Source organism: Athalia rosae, chromosome 4 (assembly GCF_917208135.1).
Source record: "Athalia rosae chromosome 4, iyAthRosa1.1, whole genome shotgun sequence".
NCBI classification, from domain to species: Eukaryota; Metazoa; Arthropoda; class Insecta; order Hymenoptera; family Athaliidae; genus Athalia; species Athalia rosae.
The window spans coordinates 17,672,063-17,685,963 of NC_064029.1; the positions used below are offsets into that span (position 1 = coordinate 17,672,063).

At 43.3% G+C, this 13,901-nt stretch overlaps 1 protein-coding gene and 1 long non-coding RNA gene across 2 annotated transcripts; one reads left to right on the forward strand and one right to left on the reverse strand.

Moving 5' to 3' along the window:
* Positions 1 to 5,139: 5,139 nt before the first annotated feature.
* Positions 5,140 to 11,244, reverse strand: LOC125500622. The gene is made up of 3 exons (XR_007278028.1): positions 11,103 to 11,244; positions 8,546 to 10,748; positions 5,140 to 5,328 (listed from the first exon to the last, which is right to left on the reverse strand). It is a non-coding gene; the product is annotated as an uncharacterized LOC125500622 (long non-coding RNA).
* A 430-nt stretch (positions 11,245 to 11,674) lies between these two features.
* Positions 11,675 to 13,843, forward strand: LOC105688742 (carboxypeptidase B). The gene is made up of 8 exons (XM_048653997.1): positions 11,675 to 11,834; positions 11,941 to 12,244; positions 12,304 to 12,606; positions 12,702 to 12,792; positions 12,880 to 13,025; positions 13,121 to 13,177; positions 13,258 to 13,342; positions 13,582 to 13,843. Exons 1-8 carry the CDS (start codon positions 11,752 to 11,754, stop codon positions 13,773 to 13,775), a joined length of 1,263 nt encoding a protein of 420 aa, XP_048509954.1. The 5' UTR covers positions 11,675 to 11,751; the 3' UTR covers positions 13,776 to 13,843.
* Positions 13,844 to 13,901: the final 58 nt, after the last annotated feature.

The following is a 13,901-nucleotide window of genomic DNA, read 5'->3' on the forward strand; positions in this document are numbered from 1 at the left end:
GTAGTCGATATTAACGAATCAATTTACTCCACAGCTTCCTGCGCGCCGCCAGGAACCCCGACAATATTGCGTGAATCCAAACTACGTTACGAATGAATCCCGGAGAACCGGTTGAAAACCAAACTCTGACCGTGTACGCCATCGAGTAAAATCTATCCGCCGAAATGTACCGACAAACTAATGTTAGCCAACTGAAAACGTATACCGTTGCATGTCGAGTGGGGGCAAAATTGCTCGATATTTTCGTATATATTCGTTGGACGGATTTTCGAAAAAAACAAAGCTACGAGTCCGTCGAAAAATTTGTTCGCAATATCTTCGTGACGTGTATATTATTTGCTTACTATTTTTTCGGTTCAACGTCCCTCGCAGCTGACGGGCTAATTTGGGGAAAAGGTGAAGTACCGCCGAATCGAGCTGATGGCGAGGAAAGAGAGCGAGGGCTCAAAGTGTCGGAGGGTCGTCGTCTGCCCTTCGTTGACCTCGGGTTAACCACCTGTTGTAAGTGGAGGCTCGAAATTCACGGACTCTCGACTAGGTATACGTAGCATTTTCAAGGATCGGCTCGTTCAACCCAATTTGCTTCCGGCTCTTACCGAAGTTCCGAGTATTCGGGGGAAGTGGGGGTGAGTTCCGTTGTGCACCGTTTGTAAAATCTGTCGAAAAATTTGAATCTCGAGAAGGAATCCCTTCCGAAATCGAATGAAACGCTCCTCAACCCGACGGCTGATTTCGGGGGCGTCCGATTCGAGCGACGAAAAAAATCTCCGGCGGCTAATTTTCTCCTCGACGAGTGAGTCGGTTCGCTCCGGGATGAGGAAAAACTAGCCCCGCGAAGGAGGACGCGATACGTCATAGCCCAGTACGCGGTATGAGTTCGCGTTTACCGTCGGTTATCAGAAATTCAAAGGAAATTGTTCCCCTCTGGCATAAAAGTGTCGTACTTTCTTTAAAATTCCCCCTACGTATACCCTGCTGCAGCTTGCAGGAGGTGGATCCACCGTAAAAAGTCCATCCTCCGGATAAAAATTAAATATGAATTTTTCTGTCCCAGTAAAAATGATCGGACCCGAGACCGGGGAGCGTGTGTGTTGTTCAGTTTTTCCTTCCCTCGTTACGAATGCTCGTAACATTCGAGTTTGCAGCTGCCCATTTCTCCGCTATAACCCTGCAGGTGCGAAACTTCTATAAAAAAATCGCTAGATTTTTTCCGAGTTTCGTCCTGTCTCAATAATTGACACGATCTTCGGTCACACATATGCTCAAACGACGTCGTGTCCTCGGACTTTTTGGGACCCAAATCGATATATATATTTTTTTTTTTTCACCACTACGATCGGAAGCCGGTGGAATATGAATTGGTAACAAATGTATCTCGATTTTTGGAGAGAGCGCGGAAAAAAAATTTCAAAAAAATTTTCCGACGTTTAATCTTATCCTATACGAAGTTCCCGATGCGCGTTCTATGTGTATCGGGCGAATGCATACACGGAGATTTTCCCTCGACTGCCATTCTCGGTGTGCACGCGTACGCAGAGGAGCATCGCAAAGCTTTGGTCTTTTATCCCATATTTGCATGCAACTCTGCGGGTCTCTATTTGTACTTGTACTACTCCTTCCCTCATTACTCTCCGGTACAGTCTGCGGGTCACAAAGCCAAAGAGACCGCGGGACCGCGGTGACCAAGGAGAAGACAAGGGCCGCGTCGCAACTCCTTCGCTATGGTCAGTCAACATAGCGTCGTTCCATTTATTTGTCGTGAACGTAAATAACCGGCCCCGGGAGCCTCCGCTTCCCTCGCCGTTTCGTCCTTTCGGTTTTACCGACAGCGCAACGGAATTATCGAGAAAATTGTGAGAATGGAATCGTCGCAGCCCCCCCGTGTATCTGGAAACCGACCGGGGAAAATGTGAGCGACGAAAGAGGTTTAGAGTAAAACCGACGGGTCAGAGTGTTGGACCGCTCACCGCGTACGTGTAACTCGCACAACCCTATCCCCCGACAAACTCGCGTCGTCGAAATACACCGCTACCCTTTCAAGGCGCCCACACACCCCGCGGCGACGACGCAACTTACCCCCGCAGGACAACGAACGTTCGAACGAACTGCTAACGGGCACGGGGACATTTGGTATCGTTAAAGGCGACCTACTGCATACTTCCCAGCGTAACGTACCGATCGATCGAATTAAACGATACAATTTTGAGACAAGTTTTCCATCCCTTTTTTTTTTCACCCCTGGCTGATTCGTTTCGGTCCGCCTGGTATAATTATGAGGAATGCGATCCGGTGAAACGCGTTGGATTTTTCAGGATCTGGTTATATCGTCCTGTACGAGCGTTGCGAAAGGTGTCGGGACGAAAGTGGCTCGATTTACATTGATAATCCCACGAAACGGTATAAAAAGGGAAGAAAGAGAAAGAAAAAAAAACAACAAGAATTCGGGAGGCTGGGAAAAGGGAAAAAAATCGTCGCCTTTGCAAAAGCAATTTGAGAAATTCATTTGAATTTCGGTAGCTCGTGGATATAAAGACGAGCGGAAATAATGCGATGCGTCCGTTAGCCGAAAGCCAACCGTTAACCGGAGCCGCGAGCAAACGACCCGGCTTAAGATCAATTTCCCTTTCTAATGACTGCATTAATTTTTCAACCAAGGGCAAAAGGCCAGAGGCTCGCGGAAACTTCCCCCCCCCCCCCCCCCCCCCGACTAACCCGCCACAGGGGATGGGATAAAAATTTCGACTTTCCATCCGCGGACCGACGTGGCAACCGTAAAACTATCACGGCATCATCCGCTCGACCTCGAATTCCTTCGCCGCGTACGCGGAAAATTTTATACCGCCTACCGCGGCAACTAATCGCGAGATTTGCGAACTGGAGATCCTCCGGGGGTCTGCGGGGGGGGCGCATTTAAGAGTGCCACCGGAAGTTCATTCGGTCGTACCGTTCTCCGTAAAACGTTATCGCGTATAATATGTACATACGTAGGTATATACGTGTATATAAATTAGCGGTGTGTGTCTCCGGATCTTTGAATAATGACTCGCCTCCGGCGCAACAGAAACCGCGGTGCCAAGGCGGTAAGGAGACGTCGGTGAGACAAACGTTACGTACATCCGTATATAGTTACCTGTATAGCATAAGCCATGGAATGAGAACGGTAAACATCTTCCCGCACGGGAGAGCTTCATCTGACGGGGCTATGGGTACGTACCCTCGCAGAAACACCCCGTCGTCCTCGACGCTCTTCAGAATTCAGATCCGTTTTGAGCCTTCCTTAGAGGATTTCGTCGAGCGTGTACGTAGGTTTTACATCTTTTATTTACTTATTTTATTTTCTTCTCTTTTACATTTATTTTTCATTGTTTTTTTTTCTCTCTTTCTCTCTTCCATCTATCTGCTTTCTGCGGTATTAGTGTGAATAAATGAAACGCGGAAATTGTACGGATTTTCATACCGCGAGTCAGAAACTACTCGTTCCTCCGGGGCAAATATCTAACGAACCCCGAGGTCGAGGGCTTTACTATTTTCCGAAATTTGTGAAAAATTTATTTTCTCGCCCGTGTATCGTCGTTCGGTCGAACGGACCTCCTCTTATGACCTTCAATTATCCGGCCTCCGTTCTTGTCTATACCGTTGCCGTAATCGTACACCGGTCGTTGTAATCCGCATTCGAGTAATTCCTGGCTTAATCGTGTCTCCAGTCTATTTAACGTCAGGATAACCTTTCTCCGAAGTGCAGAATGAACCCTTCCCTGCATTCGCCCTCGGGTTCGCCGGGGTGGTGAATAGGGGAGCGGGTGTTTTACTCTGCCCTTGCGTGTTACGACTCAGGTTGTAACGAAAACGTCCAACTATCGCTGCGATGAGGGAAAGCGTAATTCGGCATTTCACTTTAATTAGTTTTGTTCTGGGTTACCTGCTCGCTATACCGTACATCTGCCGTTGCTACTTTCGCGATATATACATAAGTATACCGACCCTCTACGGAGAACGCGTGCGGACTGACATCTGCATTGCGGAATAACGCGGGGGGAGGGCGGGCGGGCGGACGGGGCGAGGGAAAGAACTTCTGCCTTTACCGCGGTGGGCAAAAAAAAAACGATGCACTTTTGTACAAACTGAATCTGAAAAACGAACAAAAAAAGACGCGTTTCATATTTAAGCGAATAAAACTATATCCCTCCGTCTGTGCACGCGGAGCCGGATAACGTCCGCATGATAATCATTATGCGGGGCTAATAGTACCCCCGTGAATCCCCCCCTTCTGAAAAGAACGATGATTAATTGCCAGGCAATTTACGTAGACGTATCACGTAACAAAACGATTGCGGAAAAGTAGTTGCACGAGAAAACATTCGCGAATCGTTGTGGGTGTACAGCGTTAGGCGAACGAACAATCGGGTTTATTTTCCCTCAAGAGTTCCTCATTCGACGGGGGTTAAAATAGCCCCGTAAAATAACGTAGACATCGATTTACACGTCTTGACGAGTGAAATTCACCGGGGAAATGCCTCGAATTCATTAGCGCTCGATTTTCTTCCCCGCGCGGTGTAATCGCGGTTCATTCGAATTTTCACCCCGAAATTTGGATTAGCAAATTTGAAAGTTGGACGGATCGGGGCGTCGGGGATGGGAGGGGTTGGGAGGGGAGGGGTAAGGTCAAGAGCTACTCAACGGATGCCCGTTTATGATTATTCCGTGAGTCCTGCAGGCAGAAAACGAACGACGACGTTTTTCGTCTGCATACATAAAGTTTCCGCTCGAGCGACGCAGCGTCGAGTGTTTCACTCAGAAATTTGTGCAATTATTTCACTGCGACAGAGGACGAAACTGGGATTAATTATAAGATATTAAATTGCGAGTTCACGTTAGTCGCGTCTCTCTACTCTGCGGAGCTCAATATTTCGTTCGGAGGACGTGCTCGACTATAACCCAAGAGCCTGGCTAAAGGGCAAAATTTACGTTGCCGTTCCCGCTGCAACGTAGGGTCTAGAAAATTGGGGAAAATCTCTAGACTGTACGGACTGCCGTGTATGAAGAAAAAAAAAAAAAAAAAAAAGAAATAAACGTCATTCAAATATTGAGATTCATAGAATGGAATCGCGTGAATTTGTGATTTAATCATCCGACGATTTATTTTTTATTTATTTATTTATTTTTTTTCATTAACAGAAATATTTGAGTCCAGTCCGATTCGTTCCTTTGTTATTTTTCTTAGTTTCCTACGGAGCGTAGGAAATATTTATTTGCTCCCGTAGGATGATTGAGAAACCAGCATTGTGGGTGATAAATATTTAACGATTTCACTCCAGTGAAAACGTGGCCCTGAAACGACCCATCGATGGTTAAATATTCCATGAACTCACCTTTACCTAAACCGTACTCAAAATCAATCAAAGTCAATTATTAAACGTGACGGAGCAGAAGAGGAAGCGTTGGCTATCAATGATAAATTAGTGCAAGTCACTTAAACGTAGCTGTGCTATTTGCAATACTAATTTGTAAATCCCAATCCAAATGTACATTTTACCAATATAATATATATGCATAGAAATATGTACATAATATATGGAAATGAATATTTTCACCCAGATTGGCCGATCGCGCGTTCGTTGAAACGAACATCGTTGATCGGACGAATGAGACCGAAGTTCGAAAAAATCCTAGGGATCGAAATAATTTTCCGCGTACGAAATGGAGCTGAAAATCAAGTGGGTGGTACGCGCGCTACGGGTATAAGTTCGACTCTCCGAGGTTTAAAAAATCGTGAAACGAGAGAAAAAAACGAACAAATAAAACCCATATACGCGACGTTCCCAAAGAACCTAAATCTCTCGTGGAGGCTCGGTCTGTACCTCGTATAATACGGAGCAAAGCTAGCAATTATAATTCCCTTTCATCTCGGGCAATTCAACTAGAGGGAACGCGACGTAACTCCAAGAGCCCTTTCCATTTCCCGCTAAATTAACGACCAATCGCTCCTTGTACGTACCGTAACGTACGTACGTACGTACGTAGAGACGTATCCGTGGACCATATCTCGCGTCCTGCTAGCTACACCGATACGCCAGGGGTACACGTATCCTTCTTACCCTGCGTAGAAATTCGTATCGTACAGCCGGCGAATATTATCTTCCGTCGTGATCGGGAAATGAAATCTCAGGTGAAAGGGGAAAACTTCGTCTACCTGTGCGGTGCGAAAGCTACTTTTTACGCGGTGCGGAATTATCCCGTGTTGCGAAAAAAAAAGAGGCGACACCCGGTGGTGGACGAGGGGCGACTCGAAGAAGGACGGTCTTGATCACCTGGCCCGTGGAAAGTGTTGAAAAATCAGCTATGCATCGTCCACGTTGCTCATTTCAGAAAAACTTTCTTCATACTCGGAGTGTTTTTCAACCGCACTTTCCATGAATAATACCAAAGTCAGTTACCGGCTTGACTGCAGCGGCGGTCGCGCTCGAAAAACACAAAGGGGTGGAAAAGAAAAAAAAAAAAAAAAAAGACCGGATGAAAAAGAATCGTAAGAAAATAGAAAAAGTAAAACGCAATATAAAACACCGCGTAATCTCAAGTTTCCACCAATAATCGCGGCGTGTACGTTGCGCGACGGTGATGCGAAAGCGGAAAAATGAGAAAGAGAAAAAGAAAGGGGAAAAAAAGCATCGCCATCGCTGTAACCGATGTAAAAAATTGACTCGAAAGATGCGCTTACAGTTACACCAACGGGATTTCACGTGTAGCGCGTGGGGGATGAAATTTCGGCCGATCGGATGAGGTGACTCCGAAGTTTGGCGACGGGTAGATTTTTATCTCGTTATTATAATATCACGTACGACTAAATTCATCGGAGAAGTTGGGTCGGGTATGAATAGGTATAGGTATAGCTTAGCGTGGGGGCGTCGGGTCGCCAATTAGCGAAGATTGGATATGATTCGGTCTTACAGGGTTTCCCAATCTAAAGGTCCGACTACAAGTGAAGCAACGAGAGTCGCTGAGATATTTAATGGAGAACCCATTAGTCTACCTAGAGTCTGGAACTCCGATGTACTTCGAGTTCTCATTTTCCATCTCCCTCTGGATCCACCTATCCTTATCTCGCGACTACGCTTACACACCCTTCGTCCTTACCACCCCCTCTACTATTTCTCCTGTCACCGCGGAACTGTAATATGATTAAGCCAATATCGCGCAAGAGGGCGAAGAGAGATGAAAGATCCAGCGGAAACAGCTGCTCGAATTAAAGGACGTTATCAAGACCCGGAAAATATTCGTGGACGATCGTTCCCGCTCCTAATTCTATTCTCTCTCCTCTTCTTTTTCTTCCCCCCCCCCTTTTTTTTTTTTTGTTTTTTTTTTTGTTTTCGTTTTTTGTACTTCGAAACTTCGACGGTGTACAGCGTATGGAAAACTTCGGCGGGTTTTTGAATTCCCCAGTTCCACTAGAATTTCCGTGGCTTTTATGCGGAATGGCTCGACAGAGGGAAGTATAGACAGCGAATAATTGCCCGGTAATTAGTTCGATGTCGGGTTTCTCTATGGTCTTAAAGCTATTCCGGAGTTCTGGGAATACACTGCAGGCAGAGAGCGTTGGATAATGAATGGATTGATTTTTGCTGATCTTATATATTTACCTATGGATACGCCGCGCGCTGTTTCTCTACAGATATTATATGATAATCGCGAGAATATCTCCGAGGTATTATCGTTAGACAACGGAAGCGGACGGAAATTTTCCTCTAATACCGTCAAGGGTAATTAAAATATTGCTGCTAATTCCTTATTGATTGGAAATTTGAATATTTAATTAGAAAGAAAATTGAATCGATTGCCTCCGCAGCTGCTAATGCATGTTCAATAAAGCTAATCAACGTCCGGTTAACGCGGTCAGTTAATACCGGGAGTAACGAACCGCGTTATACGTTCTCCTCGAACGTTCTGAAACATTTTTGTTAAATAATTTTACGAATCCCGTCGACACGGGTTCACCGGATTCGCGAAATTGAAATTTGAATATTTCAAACTTGCAGTTTATGCTTCTCTGTGTTTTTTTTTTGTTTTTTTTTGTATCGAGAAAAATTTATCGCTCACGATCGATTGGGCGCAATCGTCGAACCGGCTGGTATGAAAAATTTGATAAAAAATTTTTATGAGTAATTCTGATCGATCGGATGGACGGGTCTACGTCAGATATCTTGTCAAAACTGAGATAAGAAAGAAGATAAATTAAATTTGATTGACAATTTTGACAAATTTTTATCGGTTCTTTTTTATTTTTTTTTCCTACAATAAGATATACAAATCTGATCGCATCGACGCAACATCCGACAAACGTTTAAAATCTCAAGAAATCTGATTTCACCGTAGTCGACGCGAATCGTTTTTACCCGCACGCGTACACCAACTCATTGTCAGTTGATTAAGAAATGAGAGTAGAGAAGATAAATTAAACGCTCGTTCGGAAGTCTTGTCTATCAGACGGATTTAGGAGCGCAAACTTTAACCGTTATCCAAATTAGGGTTGAACAGGGTGGTCTCTACTCACAGCTCATCAATCCATCCATCTTTACTCCATCTCGGAGGAATTCGCTACCTTGTTCCGACAATTTGAATTCGATAAAAGGAGAGAGTGAGAATATACTCCCTCATAAATCCCATCCATCTACGTTTAGTTCGCCACGCCTAGAAGTATACTTCCGATGCGTTACACCTTGGCAGAAAAAGGGTGCGGTCGTTCATTGGGTAATCGAAGAGAATTCTCATCATCCTCGTCTCCTTATCTCTTCGTTTTTCTATCCCCCCCCCCCCCCCCTCCCCCCCGTACTCTACGCACAAACACATCTGAGAAATAAAAAAAAAAAAACTTATGACGGGCAAAACGAAAGTTTTCTTCTATCTGATTCTGGACTATCGTCCGTTAATTGATCGTTAAAAATGGAATGGAACGAGGATGTGAATAAAGTTGAAAAGAAAACGATCTCTCAATTTACTGGGTGGATTTTAACTCGTAGGTGAAAAATGATCAAGGTTCTTTCTTGAGCTCTCAATATGATAGCCGAGATCTGTAATCTGGAAAATTATTAGAGGCTCCGAAGCGCCGAAATTTTCTCGTATTTTAGACCGGACAGTGTGAAATTCAATCCATGAGGTTGAGGGCATTTGCGTTAACGAGCCGATATAACGTCTACCTTCATCTACATCGTCTCTGACGGCAAACGGAAATGACAAAGATGGTTATCCTAGGGCTTTAATTATCTCCGATTCGCATCTTCCGTATAGAGGTAATTACGTAATGCTTATAGCTGTATACTCGTACTACGTATATAAACCAACGTACCTAAAATCTATCCATAATTTCACACGAGAACCGAAATTCCACGGGATTAAGCTAACTGTATACACCTATATCACGATTATACCTACCGGTATTCAAAATTTGTGTGCCATTGATTATATGAGGAGATGCGAAAATCTTCACCGATCACACCGCATCAGATCTGATAAAATTCTCATTTAGAAAATTCGCGCAGGTCTCACTAACTGGGTTAGTTACGGAATTTCATGATTAAACGACGATAGAGAAGACCCTAAATCATGAAGGTGACAGTAGCCACACGGATGAAATGGGTCATCGTAAAATCTCAGGCAGAACATTATTAACAAGTAACCCGGCAAAGACGGAAGAAAAGTATTACACTGTCCACGTAGAGGCGTTGAAAATTTCTTTTTTGATCACGAAATCGACGATTCGTTCGTAAGAGATAACGTGTGAGGAAACTGTTGACGAAAAAGTAGCTCGTCAAAGTATAACGCTTCCGAAACTCGTACGAACGATGGACTTTTTTCTTGTGAAAAGACGTCGTTACGATAGCGTAAGAATATACGCAGAAAACGATCAATATTTTTATTTTTCAAATCGTTCGATTCTAGAAACGTGTCATATTATCTCAGATTACGTAGCGGATTATTTTTCCCTCCAGACGATCGGATAACCTGAGATTGACAATTGATTTTCAATCGGAGCAATTACAATGGCAAACGGACTTTACTGCACCTCGTGATATTCCGATTACAATCACTTAAATAATTATTAATGAAACAGTAGATTACGGCTATCTGTTAATTTATCAAATTTCAGAGGCTACTCGCAGACGGTAGTCCAGATTGGACAACGGTAGTCGGTTTTGACTTTTTTTGTTTCGAAATTAGAGAACAAAATTGAATGAAAAAGTTTCCTTGCAAAAAAAAATGATGACGATATGCGAATTACTTTACTAATTATCGGGCTAAATTTGTAAACTCATCGATATTTTACCCAAGCTTTGATTATCTCATTAATTTGTTTCGTTGAAATAAAATATCTCGAACGATCACAGAGCAGTTACGAACGATCCGCAATTAAAATTCACCTCATTAACGCCGACTTTTTATTGAATGAATATCAATTTCTAACGGCATTACCAAGTGCTAATTTCCGATCTGATCTGATCAGATCTAATCGCAAATCAATGGACGAACAGCGTTCGATACTACGTAACAATGGTTTGATGCTTCTCGAGAATAAGAAGCTGAAGGAAGATGATAAAAGCGACGCTATTCGAGTGCCGATCTCCGTATTATTTGCTCTCCAACGTTGAAATCCGTCCATCGATTACGACGATACAGGTATAATGGACGACCGGAGAAGCACCGGCAAGGCTTTTCTCGATCGATTTTTCCAGAAGTACACCCTCCACCTGCACTTCCATCTGCATTTGAAAACAAAAATTCAGCGAACGGGAGGCTCTTCGAAATCTACCTTGTGCACAATCTTAGAATAACGTAAATTTTTCGAAACAGAAATAACATGGAAACGAGATCGGTTCGTCATCGATAGCGCTTATAGTTTCGTTGGTATATTTAATAATAATTGTTGGATATTTAATCGAGACGATTAACACTCGATATGAAGCTGTTGTATATGCTGATTCCGTTCGTCGACGCGGTGATCGCCGAATCTGAAGATGAATACATTTACCGTCTCTCGAAGGGTGAGAAATGAGCAGAAAAAATTTCATCTCTTCCGAATGGGGTGAAAATTTTGTTTAAAAATAGAAGCAAACCTTGATTTATTTCGCAGGTCAAAGATATTTTCCACCGAACGTCAATAAGGAGGAAAATCTGTCCGCGATTCTCGATTTCACCAGTCAGCCGGAATGGGATATTTTCAAATAGCTTTAAGCTATCGAAAAAATACACGTCTGTGTGAACGACTCGAAAGCGTTTGTTGAACTATTCGTTCAAATATATCACTAGCTCATACCACAGCGACGGTATTACGTTTCCTGGTAACCGTCTACGATATTACGTATGGGTACGGAAGACGGGAGAGCTAAGAAATTCTCTAAACGATGCGCACTGTTTGAGAACGAAACAAAATGTTGACCATCTCAGAAATGTATACACGAATAAAGTAAATATTATTTAACGTGCCTCGAATGAAACGAGATCGAACGATTACATGTAATCAGAGAAAATGATTGGGAAATCATCGCAGGACGGTGCTGTATCAAAAAATCAGAATAATCGCTGATATCAGTTTTGATTTTTTGTCGATATCAATCTGTGGTCGATGCGTTCTCTTGTTCATGTTTCGATTGCCGTAGATAAGCTTTCCGACGAAGATATTTAATCGCGTTGTAAAAAATCGATGAACGATAATCTGGAGTATAAAAACATTTGTCAACCCCATTGACAAAACACGTTGACAGAATGAAGTTGCTCTTCTTAATACTCGCGGTCGGCGCGGCCACCGCTTCTCTCGAGGAGGAAGAATACATTCCATCTTACGAAGGGTAATAAGTTATTCACAATTATTAAGCACTAAAAAGTTAAACAATTCAATCAACAATCAGTTATAATTACCCTTTTCTTCTTTTTTTTTTGTTTTTTTGCGAACAGAGCTAAGGTCTACCAATTGGCACCCGCCAACGAGGAACAGTTCTCCGAACTTTTCCAATACTATGGAAAGGAAGGTCACGATTTTCTGAGGACCAGTCGCGCCCTGGGTGATACAACTGATGTTCTGGTATACCCTGACAACATCGAACCCTTCGAAAACTTCCTTGCCGAAAGTGGAATCCAATCTTCAATATTGACTGAGAACGTTCAGAATGAAATAGACGAAGAAGCAGCTCGTCAACGTTCGGCTCCCAAAGCTAACGGACGCTCAATTTCTTTCAACTCCTACCAACGATACGACGATGTAAGAACTACCGCGCGATAGAATATTAATGTGAAAAATTAACGAATTCTTTAATTCAGATCGTTGCCTACCTGCGCCAAGTTGCCGCCAACAACCCCCGAGTCGCGAGTGTCTTCGAAATCGGTTCCACCACCGAAGGACGCCCAATTGTCGGTTTGAAACTCTCCTCAGGAGGATCCAACAAACCAGCTATTTTGATCGACGGTGGAATTCATGCCAGAGAATGGATCGCACCTTCATCGGTTGTTTATTTCATAAATCAACTGGCTGAGAACAGCGCCAATTCGGACTTGTTGAGTAAAGTCGACTGGTACATAATCCCCGTGCTGAACCCCGACGGTTACGAATACACCCACACCAGCGTAAGTGGAGGCAAAAAACTTTTTCATTCGTGAGAAAAGTTGTCGTTTTTTTGGTTTTTTTTTCTTATTCCTTAATTTTAATTTTTTTGCCGCAGTACCGACTATGGAGGAAAACGCGTTCCATCAACAGAGGAAGTTCCTGCCGCGGTACCGATCCTAACAGGAACTTCGGTTACCACTGGATGGGTGAGCGAAGCCGATTTTTTTCAAATAAATATACTCGATGAAATTTCGTGTCAATTTGACGAAGAAAAAATTTTCTACGTTCCGCAGACGTTGGTGCTTCTAGCTCACCATGCGCCGAAACTTATGCCGGAAAAACCGCTTTCTCTGAACCGGAAACTGCAGCTCTCCGCGATTTCGTGCTTAAGAATTCTAAGACCATTAAATTATACCTGACCTTCCACTCCTACGGAAACGTGAGTAACTGTGCGCTTTATCGACTCATGAAACTTGTAATTAGGCTAAAACTTATTGAACAGATCTTGAAAGAGAACTTTCCATTTTTGTTCAGTATCTCCTCTACCCATGGGGCTTCACGTCAGCTCTCCCCAGCAATAACGCAGAACTGGTAAGTGTTTCATACCGAATTATCTATCAAATAGATAATCAAATGATCAGGTTTTAATTGAAAATCGTAATATCTTACAGAAATCACTCGCCGTCCAGGTCAATAAGGCCATATCAAGTGTTCGAGGAACTCGTTACACGATCGGTACCTCCACCAACGTTTTGTGTAAGTATTCAAATAGCATTAAATCTGGAATTTTCGGTCACTTAAGAGGATCAGCAATCTTAGGCCGACAGAGATTCGATCTTTTTCTTATTAATCTATGACTCGCCAACGTGCACGTATCAAATCAACTACGCAGTTCGATCTCCGAAGTTAATACAATCTTGTTAATTGTCCGCTGATAAGGAACAGCGACTTCAGTCAAAATTGATTAGGGAATCAAATTTTACAAATCATTACAGACGCGGCTGCAGGTGGCAGCGACGACTGGGTAAAGGGTGTTGGAGGTGTCGAACTTTCTTATACTGTGGAATTACCGGGAGGTGGAAGCGCTGGATTTAACATCCCAGCTTCTCAGATCATTCCGGTAGGTAGAGAAACCTTCCTGGGTATTCGTGTATTCGGTGAATACATCGCTGACAAATTCGGCAAATAAATATAAGGGTTGATGACCAACGATGATGTTTTTCTCGTGTAAATGATGCAATAAATTCAACAAACTAACTCTCTGATTATATTTGCTTTTCACCTATACCTATATGCGTTGAAAGAAAAAGAGAAC

What these genes read in the sequence shown, in the direction of transcription:
- LOC105688742 (XM_048653997.1), top strand. Translation starts at nt 11,752, where the DNA reads ATGAAGTTGCTCTTCTTAATACTCGCGGTCGGCGCGGCCACCGCTTCT. An exon ending in TACATTCCATCTTACGAAGG is followed by an intron (nt 11,835 to 11,940) that starts GTAATAAGTTAT and finishes TTTTGCGAACAG; the next exon opens with AGCTAAGGTCTACCAATTGG. An exon ending in CTTCGGTTACCACTGGATGG is followed by an intron (nt 12,793 to 12,879) that starts GTGAGCGAAGCC and finishes TACGTTCCGCAG; the next exon opens with ACGTTGGTGCTTCTAGCTCA.